Genomic DNA, 18,247 nt, shown 5'->3' on the forward strand with positions numbered 1-18,247 from the left:
AGCACGCTTAAGTGCCTTCAAGGCGACATCCGGGGAATACTTAACAAGTGCTTCTTTACTGCTACACTGGGTTTATATCTGATTCTTCATTTTCGTTTCTTCGTGTTTTATTGAGACGTATTTCGATAGGCAGACTGGTGCCATGGCATGCCACACCTATACCGAAATCGAAGTTTTCCACAGCTTGGGTGCCCCTATTCCACTCACGTGCCGTCATGCTCACATGTCACGCGCATTCATGTGTGCGCTACGCGAACTTAGTGAACTCTTGCTTCGCCGCTGGCAACAAGCCCGGTCTATTGGTGATAACGCACTCAGCTTATACTCTGAAACACCGCGTCAGTGGTCACATGACCTCAGATGTGTTTTTAAACGTTACAGCTTCGGTAATTTTCTGTGCCGTGGACTACAACGACAGCAGCAGTTTTTTCCATCATGGGGCATCTAAGCTTTTTTGCGTCACTCTTTAGAAGCACAACAACACGTGCAGTATCAAGAGACGTCGTCCGCTGAAGTCTGCAGAATCACTTCCTCAATTTTCCCCTTTTTACCTGCTGTCTCGTAGACTGAAAAATTCTCCTTTTGTTACCTGCTGTCTCGTAGCCCGGGGAAGCAAACTACGGCTCCGTGTGGGGCTTTGCCGAAAAAGCGAGACCATCTTACACGGTCAGTGCAGCCAGTGGGAAGCCCGGCCTGCAGTCATCCGCGGAGTTATTGAAGGAGAGTCCGTTGTCGCTGCAAGACACGGTTCCGTTGTAACCTGCAGGTTGAAGCAAAGGTGGTTGCACTCATAATTTTAATACGCATCTGCAGTTCTTGCTAACAGGCGTGCCCTTGTCGAAACCCTAGCTTCTCAGTGATGTCAACGACAGCTTAAATATAGAAATTACGTCGGTCGCACATTTATGTGTATGTGTGCTCTTTTTGAACTGTTTTATCTAAACCCCGTACATAGCCTCGCGTGACAATGTACTAAGGAACGGTACACAAAATCTGATAATTGCACACCTATGTGTAAAATTGTCTTTCATCTGCTCTGCTGTACACTTGGCCTCCCTAAAGTCGGCTTATCTCCTTTACACAAACACATGAATGGGGGGACTTTTATCCGGGGCATATCACCAGTCTGATGTCAACGTGTTAATGCCCCGTGCATATCATCCGAGCCTCAGTTTAAAGTCTGCTTCGGTAGCATACACAGACGCAGTGTTAACTCTAGCGGTGGTGCATTTTTATTGCTCTAGAAACTTTTAGAGACTCCTATCATCTGCATCCCTATAGTTATAGACACACCACATGTTAAATTTACCTAATAATGCAGCTTTTTTCAGACGTGAGGTTTCACGCTGACAGCGTAACTTTCTTGGGTGTGATGCTCACAGAAAAATGTTTCCATATAAAACTTTTATTGTATGTCAGCTAACACGCTCCAAGATCAATCGACTTCATCAGCAAAGAACAAGCAGTGTGAAGACGCTACTGTGGCCTATCCACTTTACTGTCGGTATTAGCAGCCTGTATACTTCATCAGCCTCCGCAGTTTCGGAGGAACAGCTGAACGGTCTGCATAATCAGCCTGTATACTTTATCAGCCTCCGCAGTTTTGAAGGAACAGGTGAACATGCGTGTTAGACATGTACTTCAAGTGCAAGGGAAAACTGTTCCTCCCCATTTATGACTCCCATGGTCACATATTCGCGCGACTGAATATTAGTACTTGCTGGCATGTTAGAGCTGCACCTAGGCAGAAAAAAGTATTACAACTACGAGCGAATTGAGACATTTGGCAGCAGACAATGTTTCAGGACACAACACTGGCACGGTGTGAAGCGAGGCGCTCGTTGTGACGACAACGACGATGACGTCGCGGCGGAAACATGCCCATGCGGTGCTCGTGGCGTGACTGTGGCCCGCAGAGATTGCGCTTACTGTGGTTGCGCCGAGAAGAAAGAAGCAGGAAGCCACACGAGTGGATGACGGGGGCCAACCAGAGGCGGCCAAAAGCTAGGACCTGGGAAGGCCCGGCTGCAAACGATGGTATACGCCTCTAGTAGGAGTGGTCAGCGCTGGGTGGAGAAGTGGACGTCTATGTGGGAGACTAGGCTCGTCGGTGTTGTGGGACCCCAGCCAGAGAAGGGTCTACCGGGTGCCTTGGCATCCTGGGGCCGAAGCGTGATTGCTGATTTGTTATGGCGCGCAGCTTCGGCGTTCCCCGCCCTTGGACGACCAACTACCTACTGTTTGTTCGCTACCTGCAGTTACCTGGCGCCTCATCATGAACGAGTGCAGAGCAGACCGTTGTATACGACAACAACGGTGCATCTTACTTGTCGACGTTCTGGCACGTGCGACGCCTTCATCCTAGCACCTTCGAACCTCGCCTGGCATCGTCGCAGGAATTGACAAAGCCGTGCCGATATCGCCTTATCACGGCGAACATTTGTTGGGGACTTTGCTTCTAGTGTTCTTTAAGTTTGGTATTCTTCACGGTCTGGAAAACTTCGCGTGAGTTTGAGATGCAATTGGCTGCATGTGTTTTTTTGGGGAATATATGCTTTCTAATGTTCCTTGCGCACACCCTCGTCTAGTTATTGGCACACTGGCAAGATGCAGTCACCACTGAGTACCCGAAAATAGGCGTGCGAGGGTTTTCCTTACAAAGGGGCGTCCTCGGCCAGAGGAGGACGTTTGAGCATCGGAAGGTTACGGCGCGGACGGTCCCCAGCATGAGTCCAGATTGAACGCGCAAGATTTAATCACCGCAGAAAAACGTCTCGGGTTGCGTGATGCAGAGTCGCGGGCGTGGGGGGACGATGGTCCCACGATGGCGTGAGGTGAGCGAGCTGCAAAGTGCGAGACTGCACAAGTCCAGCTGCACATAGAAGAAAGGAAGGAAATAAATTTGCAGTAATCCTCACGTTGGCTGAAATCGGGGAGAATAAAGACCCTGGGCCCACTGATACTGACGCGGCATCCGCATAAGGCGCCGTTTTTAATGTAAATGCGCTAAATTTATCACCGTCGTCAATGAAGCTCGCGATGATTTATATGCTTACCTGAAGAGCTTTGAGCAAGTCGCAAACTGACAGTGTTAGCCGAAGGAGAAATAGGCCACGGTTCTCAGCATCTGCCTAGAAGGCGAGGCCTTGAAAGCCTGTGGGAGGCTGTCTCTGGGCGACTCCATCCACTATAATAAGAATAAAGTGGCGCCACTGCGACAGTCCCGTTCCACCGAAGAAAAATACCGGAAGAGGTTCCGGCGCACAAAGCCGCAAGGCGGTGAAACAGCGAAGCAGTATGTCAGGTATCTGAAGAATTTCTTCGACCGCTGGGAGGAGAAGTCAGCGACCGCTAACAGCTATGACGCAGTGCGGGACCTAATTGCCGCCGAACTATTCCTGACAAACTGCCACAGCTCTTTAGCAGTATTCCTTAGGGAGAGAGACTGGAAAAAAAAACTCTTAGAGATGACGGAAGGCGCCGATCACTTCCTTCAGGCCAACCATCAAGTTAACATGCTGCGGTTTAAAGAAAAGCTGGAACCCTGGTCTTGGAAAGAGCCGGACGAAAGCGTGGTTACGCCATGTTGTGTGTTTGCTACTGGACGCAAAGGTGTCATTTGAAAGAAAAATATGAAAAAAAAACTTTGTAATCATGCCTGTTCCTAGGAGGAGCAGGAAGTGCGAGTTTATGGGCGTGGTTCAACAAGGAAACTCTACACTGCCTAGATTTGAGGTGCTGTTTGGGAGGTGTAGGTGCTGAGAGCCACAGGTAGTTGCACGCTGGGGGTCCGTCGTTCCATATTTCCCGATTCGGCAGTAACAAGTACAACATCTCAGCTGCACCTAGCAAACGGCAAGACAGTCGAGGTCCTAGAGGAACTGGTTGAAATTTTATCGCCTTGTTTCTCGGAAAGGCCACCTCGAAGTGCATGGACACTCCAATGTATGACGTCATCACGGGCAATATTCCAGGTGCTTGCGATGCCTCCAATCCCTACCCCGCGCAGGAGGAAATCCCCAGGCTATCGAGCCCAACCATTGACTTGAACCCTGGAGGAGCTTCGCTCTGAACAAGAAAAAGACGGAAGCCTTCGGATGTGTTGAAACTTGGGAGAAAGTTGGCAAGGAAGCTGCCGGCAAGCGGTTGGGTGTAAACCGTTTTTTGTAAAGAACGTACACACTTCAAGGTAAAAAAGACCACACTTCGGGTTTTGGACGCTTTTAAGTTCCCTAGAATAGTAGTACATGTGTGTAAGTACGTCCGTTCGCGCCACACTTGCGCAAGGACACTTCGGAAACACAAAGTTGAAAATGGATCGGATGGATACAGACGTTCTTTCGATAAAGCTTTCGAACGAGTAGCCCCAATGGCGCCGGCTCCCTGTCGCCAGATTCTAGGGATTTCAAGAAAACTACTCTGACTGTAATTTAGCGGTAAGAGGATGTAGGCGCAGATGTCAGGCCATGTGTAGCTGCAATCATAGGATTTGATAACATAGAAGCTCAAACAGTCTACCTTTTGTCGTGGTAACCCGTGAGCCTCGGTACCTTGCCAATACATGTTTAATATTTGCATCCGCTTAGTGTTGCTACACACTGCCTGTGTACTTTTAGGCGTTCCGTGTTTCATTTACGGTTGTTACTTCGTAGGTGTTTTGCACACTTTTGATGTTGAGTCCTTATACATTCTTTGGGGGGACACGTGTTTAAGTTCTGGTGTGCAATTGTGCGTGATGTTTTTCATGTGAGTGTGAAGGTCTCCCCGTGTGTGTGACGAGGCTAAAATGCGGGCCCTCCGGTACGGCCACCCAGGACTGTTTTTGTCATGTCCATGTGCAGTTGTTTTTTGGAAAAAACTTGTCCAGGGAGGGTGTGGCCTAGGTTAGGTGAGGCGCTTGTTGTGATGACAGCGAGGACGACGACGAGGCGCAAACATGCCAATACGGTGCTCGTGGTGTGAATGCGGGCTGCCGGGATTGCGCTTAGTGTAGTCGCCCCGAGAACAAGAAGTGGCAAGCGACACGAGCGGATGACGTAAGAGGAGGCCACAAGCAAGGAGCTGGGATGGGCTGGTTGGAACCGGAGGAGAACGCCCATAGGAGTGGTGAGAGAGGAGCGCGACGTCTAGGCGAAAGACCCCAAGCCCGTCGGGCTTTTGCGAACCCAGCTCGAGAAGGGTCTACCAGGCCCCGCAATGGCGTCCTGGTGCCGAACTGCGGTTGCTGATTTGTGAAGGCCCGCAACTTCGGTGTGCTCCGCCCTTGGACGACCAGCCACCTGCTGTTCCACTGCTGGCTGTTACCTGGTGCCTGATCGAGAGCGGGGGCCGAGCAGGCCGTTGTATACGAGGACAACGGTGCATGTTCCTCGTTGATGTTCCGGCATGCGTGACGGCGTCATTGTACCACGTTCACACCTCCCCTCGCATCGTTCCGAGAACCCACGAGGCCCTGCGTACAGCGCCTCATCACGGCGAACATTTTGGTGAGGCCTTTCCTTTGTGCGCTCTTCAGGTTTGGAATTCCTTAGGGTCATTGAAACTTGGCGTGGGTTTGAGTTGTAATTGGCTGCATGGGCGTTTCTTCGCCATTATACGCTCTGTGATGTTCTTTCCAAACGCCTCGTCCCGTTATTGGCACTCTGGCACGACGCAGTCGCCACTGAATTTCCGAAAAAAAACCCTACGGGGTTCCCCCTCACACAAAGGCAAAAACAAATTCCTCCCTCAATATACCTTCAACTTGTCAAATGGCTGATATATCTTAGTTCCCGCCCGAGCAGCAATTATGACGTGTTTTGAAGGCGGTTGGTAGTCATCAAGCGTATTGACCATTTTAAACTGGTGCAGTCGTGCTTCTTTTAGTCAATAGCAATATGGTGGCCAATACTGTAGTTTTACATCGGCGCCGGGCAAAGAAAGATTCAAAGAAAACGTCGGCGGGATGTGGTGATAGTGCAAACAGTATGCTTAGACCTCAGGAGATGCTCTTCGGCGGCGACGCATCGTAAAAGTGTGAGGGGAGGCAGTGAGACACGCTGGGCGTGGCGCCGCGCTTCCAGATGGCACCTGAGCGGTCCGTGCCATCTGGGCTTCATTATTATGTGCTTTCACTTACTCAGACGTAGTTCACGGTCCTCTCCTGAGATGCAGTTCACGCCGAGGACATCGTCAAGAGAACCCACGAGTGAGTGCTACGTTAGCGCATTGCAGCACCCACGAGGGAGTACTTAACAACGAGTGAGGCAACTGGTGGACGTATTTCGCATCCTCCTTGTTGCGTGGGTCATCGAAACCCTGTGACATTTGGGCGGGAGCATCAAACCCGATATACAACACGCTGGGTGGCGGGGACGTGTTCCGAGATAACGGCGTAGTGGCGCGCGCCGCCGTGAATTTCTGACCACGCCATCACTTCCTTAGACGCAGCAGCTGAGAGCCGTGACCGAGAAGACTCCAATTCGCGCTGTAGGCACGTTCTGGTTATGGAATATAGTAATTGAATGCGTGCAGATGCGAATGACCACTTATAGCCGCAGCTCTTCGGCAGTCTGGTTGCAAAAAAATAGCGTAGTTCTAAGAAGTAAAGGCAAAACTTGAGCACCTTGACGGCCATATGAAAAAAAAAATAATATATTGGATCACTAACAAAGGTAATTCAAAAAGTACGTAAGCAGCGAATTTTAAAGCACAAACACAAATATAAAGATACATTGCATCAAATATAACATTGATATTGACTACCGCTACGATTTTTAAGTGTCCTATTTCCAGTTGGCAGCAAGGATACGCGTGTACTGAATACGAGCAACTGCCAAGAATTAGTGTCAGGCAAAACTTCCGCTGCTGCGCATTGCTTCAGGATCATATTGGGACCAAAATAACGTAGCACGTTGATGACGCGCTTATCTCGGTGTGGTTCATATAGATTTCTGCAACTACGTAAAACTAAATTAAAACAATGCTGCCAAGGCGCATAGTGCAGACTTCTTTGAATGATTTTTAGGCTTTGTATTTGAAGTTATTTTTAAATAAAAACCACAGGACAGTCCACCAATAGAAGATGGCCAAAACATAGTAACGCATGGTCTTATGCCTCGTATACACAGAACTGGAAAGCGTAGCTCAGTGGTTTGTATTGTTATTTCACGCGTTTATCAGCTGCCAGCTTTTTTTTAAACTTATCAAATAATGCACAAAATGTGTAGCTTAACAGTTGAGAACGACCTCCGAATCACTACTTTATGCCTACTTCGCCCACGTAATCAGCCTCATCAGAAGTGAGCCTCACCTCTACTCACATCTTCCCGGTCACACCTAAACGCAGCCCAAGATCTTAATATATGCTAAGATGGTTCACTCCCGCCAGTAGACGAATGCTCAGTATGCAAGCATACCTGAAGGTTTATAATTAGCAAGGCAGTATTCAGCGTTTTACGACGTTGGGGCGTTTCTCAATTACACACCACACCCTGAAATGCACATCAAACATCAAGAGTGCAATAAAATTCGCATAATTAATCCGAAAGCTAATAGTTAACGTGTTTTTTGCTCAAGTAAGATGTAGTGCTCAGCACATCACATAGCACGAAAACGGTGGTTTACCTTTCTCCCTCCAAAAAGGCTGCGCGTAGTAGAGGTGCATCTTTATCGTCGAGCCAAGGGGTGCACGCTGGATTAGCTGGTTCCTTAGCGGCGTCAATGGCGGTTCGTAGTGGAGCTTCAGTTGCATCGGCAGCGGTATGGCGATGATGGCGTAGTCAGCCTGCGCCCACAAAATGTTCATGGTGCTTTTATAGAAAGGTAGCACTAGTCGGAGTTGAGATGCAGGACCCAAATGAACAACTTTCACCTATGCTTGGCTGCCTTTGCCACGCAATGCGCAAATATTTTGGATTATTTGGACATTCATTTCTAGCTAACATTTGGACTGTGGGGGATTCCCCGCGCTTAATCACACTACAGACGATATAGGATATCTAAAATTGTGGAGGCAGAGCAAAGTGAACCGGAGGAACACACGAAGAACAGTTTAGACCAAGAAGTTCCTCTAAGCGCACCAGTGTTGTGGTATCACCAACGGTACCACATCCATGAATTAGGAACGGCTTCTTGTTTTTAACGCCTAAAAAAGCAGCGTAGAAAAAATACACAATCACGCCCAGCACATTTCAAGTGACGCGCAAAAGGGAATGTGCTGTTCCATTCCTGACGGAATCCCAGTTTCCCAGCGTTCAGCTTTCGGGTATCTTAGTCACGCAGGCGCTGCTATCTCGCAGAGCTCCACTTGTGGTTCCTACGGCCGTTGATTTCACACGGGGGGAATTGAACAACGTTATAACAAGAACTGATAGAAATCATTTTACCAACCTCCTTGAATGTGCAACCACTGGTTGCTACGTTTCATCCTCTTACGACGTGTGGCATTGAAGACTTGCATAAGAACTCTAATTCATATCAGGCCCATTATGGCCAGTTCCCTGGCAGCATGTTTCTGCCCGCCATCATGCCCCCTCTCCATGAGGGCATCTCAGTTGCGTCACGTAACGGAGGGACCTCTTTGGTTATGTATTCACGAGAAGGGGCAACATTCTCATTTTAAGCTAACTCTATTACTCTTGGTACAAATTCAAACAAGACAGGGTACCGTCCCTCTGACCACCAAACTTAGCCGAGGTGAGAGAAGCGCTTGGTACAGCTTGTCAGTGCCGGCGGAAACGCCACCAACCGCGCTTTGGTACTTGGCTGAAGCAAATCGCGGCATCTGTTGAACAGCGGCGACTGCGCTTTGGTAGCCCGCCGATGCAACATTGACAAAATGCAAAGCACAGTGCGGTCGACTAGACAGCGTGTTGGCCACGTATGTGAGGTCATAGGAGCGACCAGCGTAGTGATAACTAGCAAGCGGAAAATAAAATAGCATCCCAGGCTTCGCGAGAGCACTGCGTTTCGTTCGTCCTCGCAAAGATATATTACGAAAAGTATTTGTGATGGACGAATTGGGAACGGAATGCATACTATTTGTACCGTCGCTTCACGTCGATCCCGTCCTATGCTTGTTACTGCTAAACTTTGAGCAAATGGTATGGTGCTTATTTACAACAAATTCGTGAATGTCGGAGACGGCGCTGAGGAATACAGGAAGGTTAATCAAACTAAAGCGATGTTGTTGCACGTTTACCGATGACACTGTAAAGAGATACATTGCGAAGTAAGATGCAGGTATATTCCGAGCTGTACGTGTCCTTTTAATTTACCAGTACTTTACATATTTCCTAATTTCTGGAAGGGTGGGCTCCTATACCCTGCTGGGGACCTGAAACAGTGTATTTCTGTTTTCTTTGTAGCATTTAACGTTCGGACCTTTGCAAGCATACCACCAACCTCGCTCTAAACAGCGTCCGAACTTAGTTCTTGCCTTAGACTGCCGGAAGCTTTGGTAATGCGCTATTCAACCATTCGAAAAAAAAACAGTTGCCCAGCAGCAACTTAGTTTCTTATTAATTGTCGGACAGAACTGGCGTTCTGTAGCCTTCCCTACTAAAGTTGCTGTCCCCCAAATTGTGTTTTATTTTTACACGAAACTGTGTTTTAGGGCCTGTTTTCAAAGAAGAAATTTTATTACCACCCGCCAACTATTTCTGGTGATGCCATTTAAGCGGTGTTTAGTATGGGCGCCTGTGAGTTCCAGTGTAACAGACACCCGTGACTGCGACCGTTGGCGAACCGTCGTTGAGTGAAGAATAACCAACTCCGTCGTATGAGAAAAATGCTCCTTCTCATGCCTACCGGCAATCTAAAGCTCCGATCCTCAGTAACGAGTTGCAGATAATTCTTCGCTACTTGCGAAGTTCGATCTGACCGGCAATTGGGTACACTCGCTCAGCGTGCGGCGTTTGCGCGCAAAAATCCAGTGTGTGTCCCCTTAAGTACATGCCACATTGTTTGGCTTCTTGGAGAACAAGGCGACAAAGTAATACTCTCCTAAAGAAGCGCTTTTGGCACTCTGCCTAATGTAGAACCTTTTTGGAACAAAATTAAATATCTATTCAAGGTTTTCTTTATACACCTTTTGTAGTTTTCCTGGATATACTTTCCTGAATATAATGAATATAAAGAAAATTTCCTGAGTATATTTGAAAAAATAAGAAAAAAATCTTTTAAACGCACATGGGTTCGTCACACGTAAACAAAAAAGCCGAACTTTCGACAGGCTATCGCACACAACCACATTTTACAGACCCACTGGGTCGAATATGCTCAAGCACTTGCCTCAAACTCCTGGCCATCACGGGCACCAATGACGACTCCTTTTTCGTCCTGCTTAAGGTCGCACACTTGGGTGTTGAACTTTACCTTGCCTGAAAACGACCGTTGGCAACATAAGCACATCACGAGTAATCAGATTCGAATGCAGTTTCAAACAGCTCTTGGCTAGAAACAACCAAACGATCTCACCCTGCATAATTCTGAGCATGACGGCGGCTGATGCTCGTAGATAAGTCCGTGGCCTCACCTTATTGCTTCTAAAGAGACACCAGATGTGAGCCTTTTACTGGCTATCAGATACTCGCTACATCCTTTGGCAGAGTGTAGAGTGTGCGGTTTCTGTATAACTTGTCACGTTGTGGTACTGCACACACTTTTTAAACGAGATCACTTCTTTCCTGCATGTCGGGATTTCTTGGATACAAGATAAAGCCTCGACAATGGAGTCACTGTTGCCAAAGGAGCACCCAATATGCTTTCGACGTAGTAGGACGTGGAGACGAGGGTTTTTACTGACGTTGGGTCTGACGTTTTGCTTTGAGGTCTGACGCCGTCAAAGGGTACCACAGCTTGTAGTATGGACTTGATGTTGGATAGAAGGTTGCTATGTTTGATAGTAGGGCTGTCAAACGTCAGGCCTAATCACTAACCTCAACGGCGGTTGGTGGAATCTGCTAGTTTGGAAACGACAAGAAAACGTGATTCCGTAACATACATTAACTCCCATGTTCAAGGCAGCATCTTTTTAAGTCCGTCGGACGATTTAGAAGCTCAAAAAATATCGGTTCCTTGAATAATAATAGCGCAGCAGGCCCTTACAAAATCAAGGCTGTACCAAAATCAAGGCTGGACCAATTGCAACACCATTTAGTCATGTATGTAATTGTGATACTTCGCGACGGGTTGTTTCCATCTCCCGTGTGACGGTTCTTCGCAAAGGTGGTCAAAAAGATGATTTAAATAACTACCGTCCAATTTGGATTCTTAACGTTTTTTTTTCAAAATTATAGAACGAGTAATTTTGGCAGGAATAAATGAATACTTAGAAAGTTTGCAAGTGATGGTTTCTCAACAATTTGGTTTCCAAAAGAAAAAGTCGACTGCGTTTACGTTATTAGGAGTTAAGGAAAAGCTGAAAGAAAACATTGAGAATAAACTGTGTACGGTTGGACTTTCCCTTGATATCAGGAAGGCGTTCGACTCCGCGAAACACGACATCTTATTGGACAAGATAGGTCCGTGTGGCATTAGAGGAGTTGCACAAAAACTAATCAAAAGCTATTTGACAGATCGTACGCAGTTTGTATTGCTAGGTGCCACGTCGTCCGATTTTCGTGCGATATTAGTGGGAGTACGCCAACGATCGATACTCGCTCCTCTCCTTTTCGTCTTTTGTATTAAAGATATTCCCAATATTCTTTACACGCAAGAAATAGTTTTGAACGCAGACGCAAATTTTTTCTTTTGTGGAAGTGACCTAATGAAACCACAAAGAGAGGCGAATTGTTGGCTAGGGTAACTCTCTGACTGTCTGTGCGCTAATGAATTGCAGTTAAATATCAACACAACAATGTACGTTCTGTTCAGAGCCGAAAATACAATCCGGTCAGAAAATTTTAAAATTTGCTTCCGCAATGCCATAATACAATCCACTAACACTATTAAAGTTTTAGGCGTGTTTTTTAACGATATTTATCCTGGAATGAATATATCGATCATATGAAGATAAAATTGTCACTCATAATAGACGCATTGTGGCAGATAATGAACCAAATTTCTGCAAGGTTTAGAACTAGTATATATTCAGGCATGATTCAGCCTAATTTGCTGAATTGCCTACTAATTTAAGACGCAACAACTGATTCCAATTTGCGCGCACTCTTTCAACTACAAAAAGATCTATAAAGCAATAGAAAACTTAAGATATACGGATAGTGTTGCAGATTTTTTGCACCAATTATGGTATGATCGATATTTTCCAGCTTCACAAGCGCAAGCTTGCGATGTACATATATTCACACAAAAAGGAAAGTAAAAAAGGACATGCATATCTAACCAGAAATCAGTTTTTTGTATTTAGAGCTCGTAATTACAAAACGCCTAAGATCCGAACAAATTACGGCATTCAATGTTATCCTACGCTCTTGAAGGACTTAATGGACATAAGTGAGGAGTGCCCATCTCCTATTTGTTTCAAGAAATCATTGACGTCGTTTGTATTTTCTGTGCGATGCTGTCTGCTTCCGATTTTGTTTTGCAATGTAACCGCGGTTTTGTACACAATATATGTTTTATTATATCTAATCTCTAGTGCCTATACAAATCGTGTCTACGTTCTCTGTGTTTATATTGTAGTTGAGCTCTTTTCTGTTTCCCTGTTATGCAGAATGCATGGAGTCAGGAACCCAGACGGGTGCAGTTTGGCCACTTTTGTTCCTATTCCTTTTGTTTGCTGTACGTAAGAAAGTGAGAATGCTAAATAAAAAAAACATACGCAAGAGAAAAAGTACGATCATGAGGCATTACGCCCACATCGTAAGCCGCATAAGTGACTCCAATCGACCTCTCTGACTGTAGTACATAATAAAACTTGCCCGTAGAGCGACTTCTAAACTTGCTAGTCTACTTAATGATTTTAGCCAACCAAAAAGTTCGATCACACATAAGCTTAATTGGCAAGCACTTGGAGTGCCCAATGCAAGAAAAAATGATTCACATGTGCGAGTGCTGAACCCTTCAAGAAAGTGTTTTACAAGTGCACCAAAACATTGTAGCAATAGTTGTACAGTTGTACAGCTGTAAAATATGGCTGTACAGCTTTCCTATCTAGCTGCACGGCTGCATTGAGGTGAAAGTCAAATTTTTCTTTGCAGAAACCTAAATCACTTTGGGGAATTCTACTAAATCCTGTCTATTACCATAACCTCAACGACCTCTAGAATACAAGATACCCGCCGTGATTTATTCGAGAACGCTTTATAAGCCAGTATATTGCCCCGAATCATGTATGGGTTTGTTTATTTATTGTTTGTTTTTACTGCCGGGCCACGCCCGGCTGTGTTATGTGCGTTCCAAACGAGGCACGTCTTCCACTCTTTACTTTTATGCCGCACGGGCTATCACATTCAGATAAACAGACTGTTTCGCCCTAACATAGCTAGCCCAATATAATCGTCTGTGATCTACAATGCTCTGTGTGTGAATCGACGGTTCCAGAAACACCTTGCGCCGAAAGATAAAAGCCTGCAAAGCAGACGCCGCGCATTCGATCTCCGCCGCTCGCTTGCGTACGTCACTTTGCTGGCTGCTGCTTCGCCGCCTATGTATTATTTGAGTTGTTAGAGGAGCACAAGTTCGCCCAATAAACTTGTTTTTCTTGAAGACAACTGCGTCGTCTTCGGCAACGCGACATCTGGTGGAGGTGCGGGGTACATGCACCCTCAACCCTCTTCAAGTCATCAAGCAAGCCCAAATCGTTCCAGCCGCCGACAGCAAGGCCTAGAGCCGGAGTTTGGACTACTGCCAGATAAATTGAAGGTGGAAGAATTCACGACCGTTTCCATGAACAACGCATCCACGATGACTAACGCATCGAGCCATCCTGTAGTTCTGCAGCAACGCCGGGAACCACCTATCATTTCAAGGATCACCCACGGAAGATACCCGAGGACTGGTTGGAGAAAGTGGAGCATGTTAGGATGTTTAACCGGTGGGATGACGAAGAAACGTTTCGGCATGTCTTTTTCTATTTGGAGGATGCAGCTCGAACTTGGTTCGAGAACCATTAACGCTCTTTGACTGACTGGACTCTCTTCAGGAGCGAGTTCCTTAAAACTGAGTCACAAACAGCGCAGGAACGAGACGAAAGCAAGATCACACAAACACAAACTGGCCCGCCAAAATCTGTGTTGCAGTCAATTCCTTAAAACTTTCGCCACCGCCGTGCCAAAGGAACGAGCCGAACTTCTGCTAGAAACGTGCACGCAACACCCCAAAGAAGGGGTAGTGATCTTTGTTGAGAAGATCAAGAGGTTGTTTCGACGTGCGGATCCGGAGATGACAGAAGAAAAGAAACTAAGGTGTCTCACGTGAGGGGTAAAGCAGGAGCTTTTTGCTTGCCTTGTCCGCAACCCTCCTAAGACGGTGGCGGAATTCGCGTCTGAGGCGGCCGTGATGGAGAAGACTCTGGAAGTTCGAACGAGGCAGTACGATCGCCCGGTCAACGGGCTGGTTTCCGAGACGATCGGTGCCGGGGCTACAAGCTCGGACACACTGCGCGAGACCATCCGAGCAGTGATCAGGGAGGAGCTTCGGAAGCTTTTTCCGACGACGCCGCTACCGCAAGTGGCTTCCCTGACTGACGTCATCCACGAAGAGGTTCAACACGCTTTGAGCACCTCTATGCCATCCGAGGCACCCGGCGAGCCACAGGCGATTACCTACTCTGCGGCTGTTCGTCGACCCCGCCCTGCTCGAACACGTCTACAAGAATCTTGATATCATATTAGTGTAGTTTGAACCGGTTTTATGCGTTCTACAATTTTCCGTTAGTACGTGTTACGTTCTAGCGTGAGGGGATAGAAAACGAGTGTTCCGGTGTTGTAGTGCCCTGACTACATTAGACGACAACAACAGCAGTCGCCGACATCACGAAACCCTAAAGGACTTCGCCCATAAAAGTTCATTGACAACGCCAATCCAACATTTTCATTATTTTTAGGCGCAAGGCATTTGCATAACTGCTAGTGGGCTAACAGTCTGATTCTTTATATATAACCTTGAAAGGGGACAGAAAGAACCAACTGCGAAATATCATGCCAGCAAAGCTGACTGACAAAAATGCCACATGAAGAGCTAAAAGTTCAAAATGTACCTAGTAGCAACATGGAACATAATTGTAATACCAGATGCAAGATTCAGATATTACAGCTTCACGAAATAAAACATCGGGCTACTAAGTCAACGCTTGTGTATTCCACAATTTCCACCCTCAGAAACTGATAGTACGATAATTTATTTGTAATTGAAATAGTGGCTATGCATCTTGACCAAAGGTGGGACAAATGGCAGCCCGCGACATGCGTAAAAAAGTTTTGTCGACATCTTTTTTTTGTGCAAAAATATTACAAAACATTTGTGAATTGCTTGAAAGAAAATATGTAGCTCCATATTCACTTTGGTTGTAGAAAAAAATAAAATTCACTGAAACAGTAAAAAAGCGCATAAGAGAAATAGCTGGACAGCTAAAGAGATTGATGGGGCACCCAAGTACATCGCTTATTGGCAACTGGAGGTACATCCGTTCACTTACCCTCAAGCAGCTTTAGCAGCCTCTGGCAAACGGTCATGGCGCCATTCTCGAATTTTCTTTCCTGTGTGAGTTACAAAACACCAAGAACGAAGAGCGTGTCTCGCACGCGTCATGCTTGGATCATGACAAAGGAACAAACATGTCGCTAATAATTAGGTTACAAATGTGCGGAAATGTCCTTGGGACTCTGGTGAGAAACACAGAAACGGGCTTGCCAGAGAATAATTTTCAACGTCGATACGCGAAGAACGTGCTACAAAAAGGAAATAAAAGTTTTTTCTCATTACGGTTTTTTTGCGCATCATTGGTTTTGAGCCGTAAATCAATCGCACGCGCCACTGGGAATTAGACCAGATTTATTCATTTGTTTAACTATCTATAGCTATTGCGATCTTTTCAAAAACTTGGTTGGGGCGGTATAAATGAGGGAATATCGTTGGAAAGTGGCAAACAACAATCTAAAGGAAACAAAGCACAAACGTATATAGCAATTACCAATAGAGGGAATTCTCAAAAACAGACAGTAAACAAACAAAAGGAAACTACAAACCATTATAACATATAATAGTGCAAAGAATCTTCAAAGCCGGTAATGGTCATGTAGGAACATTTCGTATTTATTTTTATTACAGTAAATTATTTCCATAAAAAAGGACATGTCTGAAACGATTAGTTGGTTGCTGCCGTGGCGTATAGTCGCAGCGTGTCTGTCTTTCGCGTAACCAGGCGAAATTTGAAAAATATGTAATGTGTCGACCACATAGTGGCCGTCTTGGAAATTCCAACCGCAACATTTGATTTCGGTCCAGAATAGCTGGCAGTTTGCTTTTCAAGAGTATCCGATGCAGGCCCGGATGGGTTATACGCGAAACTAACAACCTTTTTTCTAACAAAATCAAGTGTTTGCTTATTACTGTTCCGTATTGGTTTTGATATGACCACAGCATACTCCAATGCAGGATGGACGCTGGCATTGTCAGCGAGTAGACGAATATGTTTTATGAAGAAAAGTATGCGTGTGAAGTTGTTATTATATAATATATGTGTTTTAACCCGGATTGATTTTTTTTAATCCAGAGACCCAGGTATTTGTATTTCGTTACTTTTGACAGAATTGTCCTTTTGGTAGAAATAAAGTTCCGTTCATCGATGATGTTGGTTGTGTCTTCGTGAATGAGGTGTGAGGCACACGATGACAAGACGAAGGAGATAGATGAGGAAGAAATGTATATTCACACGTATACACAATTATTGATGACGCACCAATCCAAGATAGAGTTCCTATTGCGTTAAAATTAAAAAGAACGCAGCGCACAAGGAGGGCAATATGGCACGATCCCTTATGTGGGTCCGAAGTACGAAAAGGTACCAAACCGCCGCACGGTTGGCTGAAAAGGTGCGTGGAGTTCTGGCTCCCAGAAACCGCCACGGGAGAGAGTGTTCGTGTGGCAGCGTGCAGTCGCAGCTCTAGGCACACTCGTTGAAGTCAGCGCCTTCGGGTGGCGGGCAGTCCCCTTCAACCGGTTCGCACTGAAAAGCTCTGCGCCAACTATTCGAGCGCCTTTATCTCCACCCTTCGGTCGTACTGACGGTCAGGAGGTAAGAATGGCATTACCACAACGCATGCTCAGGGAGCAATAGGTCTGTTCTATTTGGCCTGCAGTTTCTGCATGAATTCATTATTAGTGCAGCCACTTCAGTGCAGGCGCCGCCACTGCATAACGCGTCCTGTACTTTTGTCATCTCCTTCTGCACCTCAGCCCGTGGAAGGGCAGGAAGAGCCGTGACCTTATCCTGCACTCTTTGCACCGTCGGTAAATCGAAGAGAAAAGTGCACGTGCCGCGCGCTGCGCTCGAAAATTGAAGACGCGTGTGCCGCACTACATGAGGGAAGCGAGCGCACCCAAATCGCGGACGCCTAATACCTGGCGCCGGTGGCGTCCATTTTTTTTCGCTCCCGCCGACAGAGTGGAACAAAACAATACGCACAATGAGTGGGGACACATGGACGCGTCGAGGCGCATCGGTGTTACCATCGCTACAGTAGATTATTTGAACAAAAGAGGTTTTTTAATAGTAATTATTTTGAAGACTGTTTGACCAAAGTTAACGGGCATGGGCCATTGTCCCACCCAGAAGTTACTTTTAGAAAGTCTTGATGCAGAGCACTGGAACCAAAGAATCGTTGCTTAAGGGTAATTCTCATGGAGACTGTTTCAGCAACGTCAACAGGCATCTGCTTCTGACCATAAGAAGACGTTACTTTTTGAACGTCTTGATGCAGAGCACTCGTACAAAAGAGGGGTTGTTTAGAGCAATTCTCATGACGACTGATTGAGCAAAGTTACCAGGCGTCTGCTATTTATCCTACCAAGAAGTTCCTTTCGAAAAGTCCCTATTTAGTGTACTTCATCTTCAACTGTGGTGACCATTCGTGTAAGACACAAATCTCTGCGTATGAAATGAAAGTTTTTATTAACGCAGCCAGATTTGATCCGTAGTTAGGAAACGCGGTGTGCAGTGTGACCGAAAGGTATAGTAGCCCGTATCAAAGTGTGTTAAGCTTGTACTATACCTGAACAGAGACTATACTACTGCGGCGTACGGCAAACAGAAGCTTGGGTGTTGAACATTGTTCCCAATACAAATATAAAGTTTGTTTGACAT

General features: G+C 46.2%; 1 protein-coding gene across 1 annotated transcript in view; it reads right to left on the reverse strand.

Annotated features, from left to right (window-relative positions):
* The window catches only part of LOC144143340 (amine oxidase [flavin-containing] B-like), an 84,687-nt gene that overhangs the window by 25,723 nt on the left and 40,717 nt on the right, over positions 1-18,247 (reverse strand). Inside the window, exons 9-12 of the mRNA XM_077675108.1 lie at positions 15,581-15,641; positions 10,273-10,361; positions 7,606-7,765; positions 664-760 (exon numbers count right to left, since the gene is read on the reverse strand). Coding sequence (XP_077531234.1) covers positions 664-760; positions 7,606-7,765; positions 10,273-10,361; positions 15,581-15,641 — 407 coding nt within the window. The remainder of the gene's footprint in view (positions 1-663; positions 761-7,605; positions 7,766-10,272; positions 10,362-15,580; positions 15,642-18,247) is intronic.

The sequence above is a fragment of the Haemaphysalis longicornis genome, unplaced genomic scaffold (genome assembly GCF_048455015.1).
Source record: "Haemaphysalis longicornis isolate Haplotype H1 unplaced genomic scaffold, Haemaphysalis longicornis Haplotype H1 scaffold_6, whole genome shotgun sequence".
NCBI classification, from domain to species: domain Eukaryota; kingdom Metazoa; phylum Arthropoda; class Arachnida; order Ixodida; family Ixodidae; genus Haemaphysalis; species Haemaphysalis longicornis.